This window comes from Xyrauchen texanus, chromosome 8, assembly GCF_025860055.1.
Source record: "Xyrauchen texanus isolate HMW12.3.18 chromosome 8, RBS_HiC_50CHRs, whole genome shotgun sequence".
Lineage (NCBI taxonomy): Eukaryota > Metazoa > Chordata > Actinopteri > Cypriniformes > Catostomidae > Xyrauchen > Xyrauchen texanus.
Window position 1 is genome coordinate 12,069,398 of NC_068283.1, and position 17,723 is coordinate 12,087,120.

The 17,723-nt window shown below is 40.4% G+C and overlaps 1 protein-coding gene across 1 annotated transcript in view; it reads right to left on the reverse strand.

Moving 5' to 3' along the window:
• Positions 1–17,723, reverse strand: part of LOC127647911 (serine/threonine-protein kinase LMTK1-like) — a 61,448-nt gene that overhangs the window by 25,641 nt on the left and 18,084 nt on the right. Inside the window, exon 2 of the mRNA XM_052132437.1 lies at positions 2,660–2,793. Within this exon, the coding sequence (XP_051988397.1) occupies positions 2,660–2,793 (134 nt within the window). The remainder of the gene's footprint in view (positions 1–2,659; positions 2,794–17,723) is intronic.

Sequence of the window (17,723 nt, forward strand, 5' to 3'; positions counted from 1 at the left end):
GGAACAAAAATTTTGCAAGTTTATGTCGCAACTCACAGTGCAGCACACTGAAGAAATATGGAATTTTGGGCACAAACATGGTGGCACGGACATACAGTGACGTCACATGAAACAGCAACAAAACCAGAGCGCTTTGCATTGCTATCATAGTTCGTTTATATTTTTGCTTTTGAGCGTGCGCATCAGAGTGCTTGAGAAGTGGTTCTCATGCTCTTCCGGACAGGAGATGCTGGTTGAAATCCGCAGTGCAGCTCAGTGATGCTCGGAGATCAACTGAATGAACGTGCCATTGACGATATTTAGCCTATATACAGGTCCTTCTCAAAAAATTAGCATATTGTGATAAAGGTCATTATTTTCCATAATGTAATGATAAAAATTAAACTTTCATATATTTTAGATTCATTGCACACCAACTGAAATATTTCAGGTCTTTTATTGTTTTAATACTGATGATTTTGGCATACAGCTCATGAAAACCCAAAATTCCTATCTCAAAAAATTAGCATATTTCATCCGACCAATAAAAGAAGTGTTTTTAATACCAAAAAAAAGTCAACCTTCAAATAATTATGTTCAGTTATGCACTCAATACTTGGTCGGGAATCCTTTTGCAGAAATGACTGCTTCAATGCGGCGTGGCATGGAGGCAATCAGCCTGTGGCACTGCTTCGATAGTGGCCTTAAGCTCATCCAGAGTGTTGGGTCTTGCGTCTCTCAACTTTCTCTTCACAATATCCCACAGATTCTCTATGGGGTTCAGGTCAGGAGAGTTGGCAGGCCAATTGAGCACAGTAATACCATGGTCAGTAAACCATTTACCAGTGGTATTGGCACTGTGAGTAGGTGCCAGGTCGTGCTGAAAAATGAAATCTTCATCTCCATAAAGCTTTTCAGCAGATGGAAGCATGAAGTGCTCCAAAATCTCCTGATAGCTAGCTGCATTGACCCTGCCCTTGATAAAACACAGTGGACCAACACCAGCAGCTGACATGGCACCCCAGACCATCACTGACTGTGGGTACTTGACACTGGACTTCAGGCATTTTGGCATTTCCTTCTCCCCAGTCTTCCTCCAGACTCTGGCACCTTGATTTCGAATGACATGCAAAATTTGCTTTCATCCGAAAGAAGTACTTTGGACTACTGAGCAACAGTCCAGTGCTGCTTCTCTGTAGCCCAGGTCAGGCGCTTCTGCCGCTGTTTCTGGTTCAAAAGTGGCTTGACCTGGGGAATGCGGGGATGTTTCTACTCCAGACTCAGTCCACTGCTTCCGCAGGTCCCCCAAGGTCTGGAATCGGTCCTTCTCCACAATCTTCCTCAGGGTCCGGTCACCTCTTCTCGTTGTGCAGCGTTTTTTGCCACACTTTTTCCTTCCCACAGACTTCCCACTGAGGTGCATTGATATAGCACTCTGGGAACAGCCTATTTTTTCAGAAATTTCTTTCTGCGTCTTACCCTCTTGCTTGAGGGTGTCAATGATGGCCTTCTGGACAGCAGTCAGGTCGGCAGTCTTACCCATGATTGCGGTTTTGAGTAATGAAACAGGCTGGGAGTTTTTAAAAGCCTCAGGAATCTTTTGCAGGTGTTTAGAGTTAATCAGTTGATTCAGATGATTAGGTTAATAGCTAGTTTAGAGACCCTTTTCATGATATGCTAATTTTTTGAGATAGGAATTTTGGGTTTTCATGAGCTGTATGCCAAAATCATCAGTATTAAAACAATAAAAGACCTGAAATATTTCAGTTGGTGTGCAATGAATCTAAAATATATGAAAGTTTAATTTTTATCATTACATTATGGAAAATAATGAACTTTTTCACAATATGCTAATTTTTTGAGAAGGACCTGTATTTGCTTAAAATTCCATCATTTGGGCATTAAATGTGACTGTAATTTGAAATGCACAATAATTACAGTTATCAAATTACCACAGTTAGATCAAATAACTGCAATCAGATGATTATTTAATCATTTTGAAAGGCCTATTTATGTCTATTTTTTATCTCCTAATGAATTTTAGGAGAAACATCAGAGACAGAAGTTTATATTTTTTTCTATGTTAAAATATTTACCTCTATCCCAGCCTAATATGCCAAGATTGTATAAGTAATCAATTTGTAGATCGATTTCCCATAAAAGTGTAAACATTGTGGCTTGGTGGCCCTATCTAAACATTTCCGAATGAGGAATGCCGACCTGTCCGACACAGCAACAATGGTTTAACCAATGTGTGAGTTTGAGGCAGCACTCTCTGTTTTCTGAGCAATGGAAGACAGGGGGAGTGTTTGGGAAACCTGTTTGACGACAACCATTATTTTTGCAATTTTCATTTGGTGATGCTAGTAGCACAGAAATTACATTCTGAGCTAAGAAAGAACAAATTCTGAACAATAAAATGTTCCTCTGGGTACATGTGTAAGATGGACAGATTAAATTTAACAGGCTGAATGACATGACATACTTCTGAGGAAAAAAAAAAAAGATGACATCAATCCACGTTGATAATAGGTTGTGGTAAAAACACAGTAAAATGAGTGATGAGCCTATTAAAAAAAAACTAGGATGAGGTGTAGAAGAAGGGATTATTTTCTCATCTTCCTCTAATTTGGAAGGATGTTTTGATGGATGAAAAGACTAATGAGGAATGAGCGCTCACCTTGAAGCTGATGTCACCCTTCTTGCAGCACAGGCAGGCCAGCATGAGGAAGACGAATGTGAAAAGACCCGAGAAGGAGACAGCCACTACTGCAAGAGAGGACGGCCATGACAGTTCACTCAGTGGGGAGCCACCTGCAGAGCACAGACAGACAAATAGTATCAAATGCTGTTACTGGACTCCAAACCTCAAACATTACTGAATGAAAGGTCTCTTAAAACATTTAAGGAAAATAAAGGCAGATTTGCTTGAAATGAGCATTTCAAATAAACACCTGAGCACAAAAGACAACAATTGCAGAGAAAAGATTACACATTTTCCTCTTTGCCTACAGTATGTTCCAAAAGAATACAAGCTTACTACTGGCTGAATGCTGTGAAGTATGTACTTTTTGCGGCCTACTATTTTTTTTAAAATAGAATAGAATAAAACAGAATTTTAAACAGCGTTGTATTACATTGTTGTCACATGACCTCACTCCATTTGTCACATGACCTCATTATGTTGCATTTAAGTGCCATTTAGTTGTCATCAGTGAGTAAATGATAAGAGAATTTTACATTTTTGGGTGAACTATCCCTTTAAGTCAAGAAATGGATGTTGAAAACCCTCCAGGGCCCCCGGTGCCTTGGGGGTCCTAAGTTTCCGCTTAAATAGTTTATGGCTTGAAATGACCCTAATAGCATTCTACTCCAAATCCAAACATATACACTCACCTAAAGGATTATTAGGAACACCATACTAATACTGTGTTTGACCCCCTTTCGCCTTCAGAACTGCCTTAATTCTACGTGGCATTGATTCAACAAGGTGCTGAAAGCATTCTTTAGAAATGTTGGCCCATATTGATAGGATAGCATCTTGCAGTTGATGGAGATTTGTGGGATGCACATCCAGGGCACGAAGCTCCCTTTCCACCACATCCCAAAGATGCTCTATTGGGTTGAGATCTGGTGACTGTGGGGGCCATTTTAGTACAGTGAACTCATTGTCATGTTCAAGAAACCAATTTGAAATGATTTGAGCTTTGTGACATGGTGCATTATCCTGCTGGAAGTAGCCATCAGAGGATGGGTACATGGTGGCCATAAAGGGATGGACATGGTCAGAAACAATGCTCAGGTAGGCCGTGGCATTTAAACGATGCCCAATTGGCACTAAGGGGCCTAAAGTGTGCCAAGAAAACATCCCCCACACCATTACACCACCACCACCAGCCTGCACAGTGGTAACAAGGCATGATGGATCCATGTTCTCATTCTGTTTACGCCAAATTCTGACTCTACCATCTGAATGTCTCAACAGAAATCGAGACTCATCAGACCAGGCAACATTTTTCCAGTCTTCAACTGTCCAATTTTGGTGAGCTCTTGCAAATTGTAGCCTCTTTTTCCTATTTGTAGTGGAGATGAGTGGTACCCGGTGGGGTCTTCTGCTGTTGTAGCCCATCCGCCTCAAGGTTGTGCGTGTTGTGGCTTCACAAATGCTTTGCTGCATACCTCGGTTGTAACGAGTGGTTATTTCAGGCAAAGTTGCTCTTCTATCAGCTTGAATCATTCGGCCCATTCTCCTCTGACCTCTAGCATCAACAAGGCATTTTCAGCCCACAGGACTGCCGCGATACTGGATGTTTTTCCCTTTTCACACCATTCTTTGTAAACCCTAGAAATGGTTGTGCGTGAAAATCCCAGTAACTGAGCAGATTGTGAAATACTCAGACCGGCCCGTCTGGCACCAACAACCATGCCACGCTCAAAATTGCTTAAATCACCTTTCTTTCCCATTCTGACATTCAGTTTGGAGTTCAGGAGATTGTCTTGACCAGGACCACACCCCTAAATGCATTGAAGCAACTGCCATGTGATTGGTTGATTAGATAATTGCATTAATGAGAAATTGAACAGGTGTTCCTAATAATCCTTTAGGTGAGTGTATTTATATAGCAGAAATAGCTCATCCTTATTTTTGTATGAAGGGATAGATTATCATGAGCCATTAGCAGTTAATAAGAGAATAAGCCAGGCTATCTTAATGTTTCATAACTGTAAAGCAGCATGCGGCTGCTGTCAGCAATTTGAACATTATATTTGAGCAGATCAGTTGCCCATGCAGTGAGATGATAAAACGAGTCCTAATGGAAGCTAAATCTACTTTTCTTTTTGCAGTGAATCACTGAAACGCAATCCACATGATGAATTTAGTCTGACAATGTAAGGTTAAAAGATCTACATCAACAAGCCTTATGAGATGACTCACTTGTTAATCAAAATGTATTTAAATTGCACAATTTTAACAGTTAATGAAGTGAGATATAAGAGCCGGGAAATGTGTGGCAAGTTTGATTGGCATTAACAACTTGCAGTGCGACATGATTTATCTAATCTAAAACCATTTGAAACATAATTCTTGCAAATAACTATGCAAGAAATATTAGACTTTTAAAAATGTATTTATCACACTGCAGGACCATAATTTGAAAAATAAAAATAAAACACCACATTTTCACCTCATGTTAAGCTTCAACTACCCACTTTCAGGTTTACTCTTAGCAGTTTGCTTGGGTGTATGGTAATGAAAGAATGCAGAAGCTATGGGACTCAGGCTAGCAGCATTTAGGCCTTTTCTCACAGTGCCATTACGGGTGACAAGGGCACTGCAGTGCAGGTGTCACATTTTCTGAGATTTAGGGCCAATGTGAAAAAGCGCTTACACAGAGACACATGTTGAGCATTTGTCCTCTCATAGTCTTTTTCAGTATTTTATGCAACCAGTATATATATTCCATCCACAATAACAGATATATAACACGTACAGTCGAACACGAGTGTTTCAAAATATACTCAGAATGTGTGCGCATACATAGATGTTTGAGGCATGCACGCTACAACTGCTATGTGATACTGGACAATTTACTGGACCCATAAAGATGTCTTTATATTCCTTCCGATTCTAATTATTCAAATGCAGGTATCTCATGACCTCCTTACAGACGCACTCTTGACATGCACATCCACTGTTGTCATTTCTATATTTGTCTCCTGTTGTTAAGAGTCGATTACATATTCTTCTAGCTCTTCTTTGTGACAAATATGACTCAAATGAGAACTTTGCCACCTTGTGGACACGCTAATTAGTGCAAATAATTTCAGGAGCATGTGCATTCTGCGCATTCAAAGACGCGCGGTTAGAAAAATCGGGCTGCATGCGTTCAATGCTCGAGCACTCTCGCTGATAACGAGATTTGCCTGTTTGATCGATGTACACTTTGGGTTTAAGGCTGCTGTAAATCGCAACTTCTCACATCCCCACAAAATGATGTTTCATCAGTAAAAACATTCAGTCAGTGAGGTTACAAATGTAGAAATATTCTTGATCAACTGTCATTTACGAAAATTAATAAAATACAACATGCATATTGTTTCACTCGTAGACTAAAAAGTAACCATATGTTAAACACAGATGTGGATTTTTTTTTTTCATGAAACAAACAAAATATGAAAAACAATTACTTAAAGCAGATGCTCCCAATTAAAACGAGCCCAAATACAATGCATAGATCTTGAGGTAATCTGCACAGAGCGACCTGACATGATGAACAGCTAAAGGGAAGTCGGTGACTCCTGATTTAAAATGTTTGACCTACATTTCAGGGCCTACAAAGGGGCCTCAGCAAACTTCAAAAGTGGCATCAAGATGACTTAAAATGTGTTTAAAATAAGTTAATTAACTATGATATAATAATCTTAATTTGCTATAATCTTAAAGTGCTAAAATCCAGTAAAAATATATGTTCAACATGTAAACTGACATATAATTTCTCATTTTAATTCATCAACTCCCTTTAACAACTTCTGGAATCACAAAATGAATCACGATTATGTATTTTAACCTATTCACATTCAAAGTTTATGTTAACTAACTTTGAAAACAAGCAGCTTTGTCATCATTACTACAGAAGTACCAGAGGAAATATCTTGGCCTACATGAGGGGACTTTGAATATTTTCTTTGACAACAGGAGGGGGCCTTAGAGTCAAAAAGGTTGAGAACCACTGATTTAGCCCAAGACGGAGCACTTGATTAAAAATAAATGGGAATAAATTAGAACATCAAATATGGCGGACGAAGAAATGGAAGTCCCACCTTACAGGTAAAAAAGCACCTTTTAGATACAGACATCACCTGTCAATCAACTTGAGAATGGGCACATGCTTTAGCTGAACCGGCCTGAAAAAAAAGCATTTTTTTAGCGTCATCTGAGCTAAAGATGCACAATTTACAATACCATTGTTGTCAGATTTAACTGCTGATTTGAAATGTGTTCTTGATCAACCATTTTGGAGATTTCGGTCTTTCTATGTTAGTAGATAGGAGGTGTACTTTTATGCTTGTATCAATAGAAAAACAGCTGTGAGGGAGCGTTCCCAAGATGGCCACCGAATGGACTGACTTGCCTTGAAATGGACTTTGATTACACATCTGTCTGTTTGTCAGTGACTATACACAAGTGACAACATGATTTTGACCAGGCGTGACTTATATTAATGTGCAACTTTTTTCAATAATATATGATGTGAAAATGTAAGCACAGGTTTTATGCACAAATACATGCGTATGAATGCGGACCATTATGTACCGTAGAGTATGGCTAAAACTGCAGGTCAGGATATTTGACAAACACTATTAGTAATCATTCATTCTTTATGCTATGGGGGCCAAGCACTAGCAAGCTCAAATACACTATGTATTCTGGACTAAAAAGCAACCCATGACTGCCTATATTTAAAAGCATGTTTATGAAAAAATAAAGAGGATATGGTAACCCTAAACATCCTGATCAGCAAAACAAAACACTTCACCACAATGACCATGTGTCCTGAAATGCAGGAAGTCTCGTTTTTGCTAATATGCTGACACAAGTGGCTGTGGACACCATTTTCCACACATGACGTCTGACAGGGGTCATGAAGATTGTAAGGTCAATGCAATCTGAAAAGAAAAAGACACAGCTGCTTTCCACTTTTAATGCGAACAGAGCCCATGTCACCCAAGAGGACTGTAGCAGGTATACACAACGCCAAAAATGCAAAGACACATCAGCAACATGTTCAGTGCATTTTGAAGGCATTTTTCCAACCCACTCCTGCATCTCCATGGTAACAGCCTGGATGGATGAACCATCATGTTGGAATGCACATCGCTTTTTGTGAAATCTCTCCTGGTCCCCCGACTTTCATAATGGACATCAGTTTAGCTGATGCTTTAACATCTGATCTCTCACTCTTTCATCAGGTTCTCCCCTCACATTCAACCGTTCGCTAAACACAACAGTCTTACCTGCATTGTAAAAGTACACAGGAAACCAGAGCTGAGATAAAATATTGATCTTTTGGAAAAAAAAGTTGATGTTCTATGTTGACATCAGTGTCAACTTTACAAGCATGGGAAATCACAAACTCTTTTGTTTTATGGTGTTTTCTCAGAACTGTTTTAGTTATACTTAAAAATAACAACAGTCAAAAGCTAGGACTGTCAAAGCTAAAATAAATGAGTTACATCACCGTTTCAATTATTGGCCATTTCTTTGCAAAATCCCGCCCACTTGAGAGCTTGCACAATCATATAGAGAACCTGGCCCTCCAGGCAGGACAATTATACATTGATTAATGACTAAAATCCCAAAATAAGATTCTTAAAAAAAAAATCAATTGCAAAAACTACTCTATACTCTCACAGATTCCCAGTGAAGGAAGTCTTAAAGGAATCACCACTTATTTTCAGTGTTTGCACTCTTTTTAACAATGAACTTTCCAATCATTTGGATTTGGATACATGTTTGTAAAAATCATTTTGATTCAGACCAGTTTGCTAATTAATCATTCAGACTGATTTGTGAACCTTTCTGGCCTATTTATTGACTTAAAAATGATTAACTCACAAATCAGAAATCACTTTGGCGTGCCAGCAAGTTGAATCTATCTGATGACATGATGCTAGGCATAGCAAAACTACAGAAAAATGTATATTATGTATAGTAACGTCTCATGATTTTGATTGTTTCCGATGTTTTCAGAATAGCATACTCTCATACTACTTGTGTTACTTCTGCAGTATGGTGTATCTACAGTATACTGTGTGCAATATGCAAAGTTTCTGCATCCATGGAATAGATACAGTCGGCAACGCATCATAAACTGGGGGTGGTTTAGCGTCGTGAAAACAGATTTCAGTTATGATAGTTTAAAGAGAAAATTAAGAGAAATGTTCAAAAGAGTTTTTGAAAGAAAACACCTCAAAAAGTTTTAAAGCAAAAATGAAAGCATGCCAACTGAATCGATGATGATAAGAGACACATGGAATTTCATAATTCCCTGCCTTCATCACTGCCAGCTGTCTTCCATTGTCCTCACCTGTGTTTTATTTACTTATTAGTCTTTAAAACACAGGTGAGGAGAATGGAAGACAGCTGGCAGTGATGAAGGCAGGGAATTATGGGAAGTGTAGTCCAAGGGAACAGATGACAGAGGCAAAACACAGGGCAGACAACAGTGAATCGTGACAGCATGCCTACACCTATAACAAATCTAAACACATATTTTTTTATATATTATTTGTTTTAAAGTCATTATTCACATGTTCCTGAATGAAGTATTATGCTTTGGGCAACCCCACTATTGCAATTTATTTCAGAGCCGACATTAAATCTGAAACCTGTGAGTAAATAACCATTGTTTTTTTAACTTGCAGTAAAGTTAACCAATCATAACAGAGGACATTTACATACAGTCTCGGGCATTCGTTAATACAACATGTCGTGCATTCATGTGGGAAAGAAAATACGGAAGAAGCCAAACTTAAACAATTATGCAATGAACGACTGCAAATGCTCTTTTTCTTTTGTAATGGTGAATAAACATTAGTGAATAAACCTGCATCACTTACTGTATAAATGACATATATGATTTATTAATGCATGGTATCACATAATATTAATTAATTAAATAGTTAATTAATTAATTAATAATTAAAATAAACCACAAAGGGTGAGTCATTAGTTGACTGTCATATATAACAAATTCATATTATTGAAATAAATTACAGAAGTTGAAATAATTTAGCAAAATCATTGCTTTTCATCATCTTTCATATCGACATACACCTTTCACTGTCCTCTGTATCCTCGATATCCTCTGAGCAAATTGTTTTGCAAAGGTTGTACTTTTCCTGAATTTCTGAATTTCCTGAATACTGAATTTCTCACAGACCATAATTATAAGTCATGTCCTTTCTATAATTTTATTATGAGTTCCATGACATAACAGGGTGCGCAATAAATCAAGGGACACACAAAAACCTCCACTTTCAGTGTTGAAATGACACATTTACCACAAATGAATACATGTTAGTGAGAGAATGCAACACTAAACTCTTAACTGTATGTGGGGGGAAAAATAGAAATCCAATTATTTTTGTCAAAGATGTTTGTTGTGCAGATTTTGGGACATGAGGAGGTGACACAGTGCAATTGAAAAGTATTTCAATTATTTAAAATGTAACTTTTAAGCCCACAGAAGTGTGTAACATTAAAAAAAAGTATTTTATTCTTTTTAACAAGCCTATCAAAATTGTAATCGAGTGAAATTAAACAATATAAATACCACACACACTTTTTGTTACGATTGTAGGAGGAGGCAGAGGAGGAGTGAGGATCTAGACGCGGGTTTTTATTAAACAAAGTGAAAACAGACAAAACAGGAACAAAGGAAATATCCACGATGGGAAAACAGAAACCAAAAACACGAAAACATCAAGGGTACACCAGTGCTTTAAGTGGGCCGGTACGGGACGGTACTCAGTACCGCCACTTCCAAATATAGCTCTTGAGCGTACCGCCACCTCTCCGTGCGCCCAGAACGTGCTTTTAGCGTACCGGTACGCTCATTTGCACATCTGTTTTAATCATTTGGCTGCGCTGCCGCTTTTCAGAGCGCCCTTCACAATGCACGCTGACTAATTTGTCCCACCGAGAGCAGAGACTACATTACCCATACACCCTTGAGTTTTACAAGTGAAAAGCGCATGCGTCGCTTTTGCCGCGGCGCTGTCAGTGTCAACACAACGGTGGGTGTGTGAAACCTGCAACCATAAATGCAAATAAAATACAAATACATTGAACATTTAATATGCTCACCTGGCTTCAGACTCTGAGTAAGAAAAGAACTAGGTCAGAATCAGAGGACTCGCTGGCTGACACCCCACCAAGCCAGAATGATATCGCTGCAGGTCAGACGCAAGTTAATGAAAGCAGCACTTGTGCCGCTGTCGATGAGGTTCTCACATGTGGCGAGGAGGACGAGAGTGACACCACTTCTACCGATGACAACAGCCGCGTTAGCGAGCATGAGTGGCCAGAATGTTGGCCTCAAGCACAAGTCCGGTATTTCTCCACAAATTACAAGTGGCTGATGAGCAGAAATCAAAAGTTGGGTTGTAGTGTGTGACACTAATGATTTGTACAGTATTTCTCATTTTTCATTTGGTGTACTGTGATTGTATTTAGCTGAATCTGCTTTTGTATATTTTTCAGGGGTAAAGAAATGAACCATCTTCAAGACATGTTTATGTTCTACTGTTCTATGGTTATTATGTTATTATGTTTTATAATTTATTTTATATACATTTTGTTAAAAAATTTTCAATACCCTTTTGCACATTTTATTTACGTTCAGAAGCTCTTTCTAGCTCAAGCAAATCCACAAACTAATAAAAGGATTTATTATTTTGTATAAGGTCGTCTGTTGACTGCTGTATATAAAACCCCTTCAATATAGTTGTTGTTACCTCAGGGGAGGAGGGGAGTCAGAAAACCCCCCCCCAAAAAAAACATAATAATAGAGTACCGGCACCTCTTTTGGGCCACTTAAAGCACTGGGGTACACAAACTGGGAAAACAAGGCAAAACAACAACTTCTAACATGGGCAAAAACAACAGCATCCAGACATCTACAAACAAGCAACGGTCGACAAGGGAATGGAAAACAAACAGGGTTTAAATACACAAGGTAATGAGACTAAATGACAAACAGGTGAAAACAATGAGAGAGTGATGAGGGCCGGGAATCATGGGGATTGTAGTGCATGACAATTGACAAGTGAAACACGGGGCAGACAACAGGGGATCGTGACATAACCCCCCCCTCAAAGGAGCGGCTTCCAGACGCTCCTAAGAAAAAATAAAAATAAAAAAAATACCCAAAAAAACTAAAATCGTCCAAGGAGTGAGGGGGGGCACAAAGGACAAACAGATAGTCCAAGGGGGGCACAAGGGGCAAAGAGACAGTCCAAGGGGCACAAAGGGGCAGACAGGCAGCCCAAGGGGGCACAGAGGGCAAGCAGGCAGTCCACGAAGGCACAAGGGGCAAGCAGGCAGTCCACGAAGGCACAAGGGGCAGACAGGCAGTCCATGGAGGCACAGAGGGCAGGCAGGCAGTCCATGGGGGCACAAGGGGCAGACAGGCAGTCCAAGAAGGCCACAAGACGGGGACTGGGTCAGGTGGCCTGGGAGGCGGCCACCGGACAGGGACAGGTTCAGGAGGCCTGGGAGCTGGCCACAGGGCAAGGACAGGTTCAGGAGGCCTGGGAGGCGGCCACAGGACAGGGACAGGTTTAGGTGGCCTGGGAGCTGGCCACAGGGCAAGGACAGGTTCAGGAGGCCTGGGAGGCGGCCACGAGACAAGGACTGGTTAGGGAGGCCTGGGAGTCGGTCTCAGGACCACAGCCATGGGGAACTCCGAGGGCGGAGCCGAGGTAGGCGGAGCCATGGAAGTTCCTGGTAGCGGAGCCGTGGACTGCTCACTAGGCGACGTCGTAGAAGGCTCAGGAGGCAGAGCTGAGGGAGGTGGAGCCCTGGAAGGTTCGGGAGGCGGAGCCGAGGGAGGTGGCACTGTGGAAGGCTCTAGAGGCAGAGCCCTGGAGGGCTCTGGAGGCGGAGCCAAGGGAGGTGGCGCCGTAGGAGGCTCTAGAGGCGGAGACCTGGAAGGCTCTGGAGGCGGAGCCGAGGGAGGTGGCGCCGTAGGAGGCTCTAGAGGTGGAGACCTGGAAGGCTCTGGAGGCAGAGCCGAGGGAGGCTCAGGAGGCGGAGTTGTGGGAGGCTCAGGAGGCGGAGCTGAGGGAGGCTCTGGAGGCGGTGCTGTGGGAGGCTCTGGAGGCGGTGCCGAGGAAGGCTGGAAAGGCGGAGCCCTGGGAGGCTCTTTGATTGAAGCCAAGGAAGGCTCGAGGGGTGGAGCCGAGGAAGGCTCAAGAGGCGGAGCCCTGGGAGGCTCGAGAGGCGGAGCCCTGGGAGGCTCGAGAGGTGGAACCCTGGAAGGCTTGGGAGGCTCGAGAGGCGGAGCCCTGGAAGGCTTGGGAGGCTCGAAAGGCGGAGCCCTGGGAGGCTTGAGAGGGAGCCCTGGGAGGCTCGAGAGGCGGAGCCCTGGAAGGCTCGAGAGGCGGAGCCCTGGAAGGCTTGGGTGGCTCGAGAGGCGGAGCCCTGGGAGGCTCGAGAGGCAGAGCCCTGGGAGGCTCGAGATGCGCTGGCTCTTGGACGGTCGAGGCTACTGGCGCTGGCTCTGGGACGGTCGAGGCTACTGGCCACGAAGGGAAAACAGAAACCAAAAACATGAAAACATCAAGGGTACACAAACTGGGAAAACAAGGTAAAACAACAACTTCTAACATGGGCAAAAACAACAGCATCCAGACATCTACAAACAAGCAACGATCGACAAGGGAATGGAAAACAAACAGGGTTTGAGACTAAATGACAAGGTAATGAGACTAAATGACAAACAGGTGAAAACAATGAGAGAGTGATGAGGGCCGGGAATCATGGGTATTGTAGTGCATGACAATTGACAAGTGAAACACGGGGCAGACAACAGGGGATCGTGACACTTGTAATGGGGATTTTAATGTCAAATAATTGTAGGAAAGACCCATATTTACAGGCGTTCCTGCAAGAGACACTGCTTTAGATTGAAAAACATTGCGGAAGGATGCAAAAACACGTTCAGCGTTTAAAACACTTTAATACAATGACCAGGAAGAATTTCTCTCTCTCTCTCACTCTCTCTCTTCCAGAACGAGCTCTGACATATGCAGTAAAATGTAATGGCGTGTCATGAATAGGTGCGTTTACTGCTATTTTAAAAAACTAACACGGAGGGTATATGCAAATATTGATCCTTAGAAGTCGTTATACCCAAATAGCCCTGGGAAAAAGTAATCATATGGCATGTACATGCTTATGGCCACAACTACAACAATGGTTTATAGTTAGATGACAACTGTAATAACAGTATCTCTCCTTTTACCTCACTATTACTACAGATAGTGTGACAGGGCGGGTAAAATGATTTGTAAATAGTGGATGTCTTGATGTGCGGCAGTCGTTCATTTCTATTATGTTATAATTTTCAAAAGTGCAGAACGAATCGTTTTTGCAGGCTGGTGTCAATATAATTTAGAAACATTTTGAGTTCTCAAGCTTACAGTATTCAGAGTACATTGAGCTCTTTAATCCCCAAAACATTAAGTAAAATTAGATTCTTCATGATATGACTCCTTTAAAGGGGTCATGACATGAGAATTACATTTTCCTGGACTTTTGATATGTAAGAGTTCATTGTACTATAAAAGCATACTTTAAGTTTTAGAACTCAAAACTTCCTCCTCACTGCAAAAAGAGCATTTGTTGAAAACAAGCTGCCAAAATTACTCGTTCTCTACTTCCTCTACATTGTGATGTCACTCATACCATATTGTGGTAGACATTTGCATCTGACCGTCATCATAACCACACATCAACGCCTGCCTTACCTTATCACTTCCATAGCCTCACACAGCATCAGTGAGCAGGGAGATGGCAAGAAATGGCTGGGTTCAGAATGACATATTACTAGGGCTGAAATGATTTGTCGACGTTATCAACAACATAAAAATAATGTCATTGTCGAATAGTCGTGTGATCTCATTTAACGTAACAAGATCACATTAAACAAATGATGCTGCACGAGAACAGCACTGCAGTTCGCGCCTGACTGAGGAAGAATTACACAGCTCACAGTCCAGATGCACTCTAAACTTCCCAAACAGCTTCAGGTGATGTAGATCACAAAGTAAGAGGGAATTATACAAAAACACAAAATAAATAAATACAGAAGCGTTGTGGAATAAGTGGAGCTCTTTAAAGGAAACACCCCAGTGTTACATCTTAAATGCAGTTATATTTAATGTGTTATAGCTTTATTAAAGTTCAAATATAAGGAAGCAGATTGTGTAAATAACTACAAACTCTGAAACTGGCATTTCTCTATGTAGTCAGCGCCTCGTGAGTGAGTGAGTTCTACGAGTTGTGTGAATGTCCCGATCTGAGGGAGAGAGAATGAAACTGCACCGGCTGATGCACACTCTGTCGCGGGATGCTCGTATCAAGCGTTCACGCTTGCTGCAGCTAGATTATAATGTGATGTCTCACAACTTATTGAATCATAATATATGTGCCACTGTGCATTTCTTATCATGAAGAAAATTGGCAATACACAGCTTTATTAATACGAGAGAGTTCGTTTTTCGTGTGAGTTAAAGATGGTTTGAAGTGAACAGAAAGGTGACATAGGGTAGTCTTCACCTCATTATACACTGCAACAAAATATTTGTATTATTTGTTTTGGCTAAAAATATCTAAAACTAATTTAAAACAATGCACATTTATTTTAGCTATACTGAGAATGTTGAATGTAATATTAAAAATACAAATATTTTAAAATATCTAAAAACCCTTTAAAAAAAGATGCATTCACCTGAGAAGCAGCATATAGATATTTATACTTGCTTTTAGAGAATTGATCTTGAAAATAAGTATATTTTGTCTTTACTGCACTCACAGAAGTATAATAAAGTGAACAAATACAAGTGTGTATAAACACAATACACTTATATTTAAGATAAATTCTCTTAAAGCAAATCTAAATATCTTATGTGTTGCTTCTCAATTAAATGTATCTTGTTTTAAGGATTTTTAGACATTTTTAAATGCAAAACAAGACAAAAACACTTGATAACGATATGATTTTTTACAGTGAATTTCTTTACTGAATTAAACTTAATAAAAATATTTTTTCCCTTTAATTCTGTGAATGTCATTTAGAGGTATTTTTAAAAGATGATTATGTCCTCTTTATTGTTAGTAAGCATGTTTAATACAACTTTTAAGTCATGCACAAGCTGAATAATCGGTTAAGAGCTAATGATTAATCGTTGCAATAATCACTTAATAGTCGAATAATCATTATAATAATCAAAAGATTAATCGATTATCAAAATAATCATTAGTTGAACCCTACATACTACCCATACTACTCTTCCTACTCTTACCATAAGTGTCTATGGCAGAAATAGTATGAGTAGTATGGTAGTATGCTATTCCAAACTGGGAAAATCAGTTAAGAACAGAGAGTCAATCATAACAGTGGGCATTTACTGTCACAGAGAAGCAGCACCAAAACCGAGTGTTTCTGAAAGAGGGTCAGAATGAGGGGTGAAATGATCTTGCTTTACAAATAAATTACTGGCTTTTTTGTGTGTGTGCAAAAAAAGCCTAATAGTATAAGTGAACCTCAGGGAACATATTAAAATAATAAAAAAAGGCATGTCATGACCCCTTTAAAGACAACTGTTCTATCATATCATCTTTATGTGCTGTGGTTAGTTTCACTTTCTATAAAGCAATATTACAAATCCTACCAATAACAAGCCTGAAGTCCTTGTAATTCAGTAGCAGAGCTTTTATCCAAAAGGCATACAAGTCCCCACAGACCTTCGGACATGAACATTAATTCCAAAACTCATCAGCTATGAAGCTGGGCTGTATGCTTGGCATTATGAAGCCGTGGCACAACATCTTTGTGACATCAATGAGTTATCGCCTCGTCCTCTGCTAGGAGTGGGCACTCTCTGTGAGAAAGCGTATTTTAACAACACCAGATCCAGTCATGTTGATGCCTGATAGGAAGGAAGCAAAGAGGGGAGGGGAGGCCACCTGTGTTCTTTTTTCTAGCCTCCATTTCTCTTTCCATTTTCATGCACACACATTCTTTCCTTCCCTGCCTCAACATGGCATGAGTTATCCAACTGAGCTGTTCTTTCCATTGTGTTTACACACCTTAAAAGCATGCAAGCATCGGCACCCATAACCACAATCCCTGTTGCCTCTAAGACCAAGGGTGCTTCACAAACGAATGGCTGCAGACTAGTAAGTCTGTGTCCTTCTAGACCAGACCTTCTGAGGCTGTAGGCAAAGCTCCTCAGCATACAGCATTATGAATGAGAAGCTCTAGTAAGTCCGCATGGCTCATAAAGGTTTCTGCATCCGTGGTCACGGAGTGAAAATTCCAAAAATAAATAATATATTAACCACTACAACTACATTGTATAAATGGAGGAAGCCACCGGGAGGGTGCACATCTGTTTGATTTGTTTTCCGATATTTTCTTCTTTTAAAGAAAATCGGAATTGTTCAAAAGATTTTGGGTGATTGAAGGCCGCGAAGGATGCACATGATGCATCCTCTAAAATAAGCAGAATGGAAGCTGCGAAACAAAGCTGCCTTCCAAGTTTCCACACAATTGAAATGGCCTTCGACGGTGCATGGTGACGTGGCAGCCGAGATATCCAGCCTAACTAGGCTGCAGACTTCCGATTGAGAATCAGAATCAGCTTTATTGCCATGTATGCTTACACATACAAGGAATTTGTCTTGGTGACAACTGCTTCCAGTGCACAACAATACAAAACAGCAACAAGACAGAGATAATAATACAAAATAATAAATAAAGTAATAGAAAATAAAATATATATATAGAATAAACAATCATTTACATTTACATTTACATTTACATTTATGCATTTGGCAGACGCTTTTATCCAAAGCGACTTACAGTGCAATTATTACAGGGACAATCCCCCCGGAGCAACCTAGAGTTAAGTGCCTTGCTCAAGGCACTCAATCAGACAATATATATCTGTAT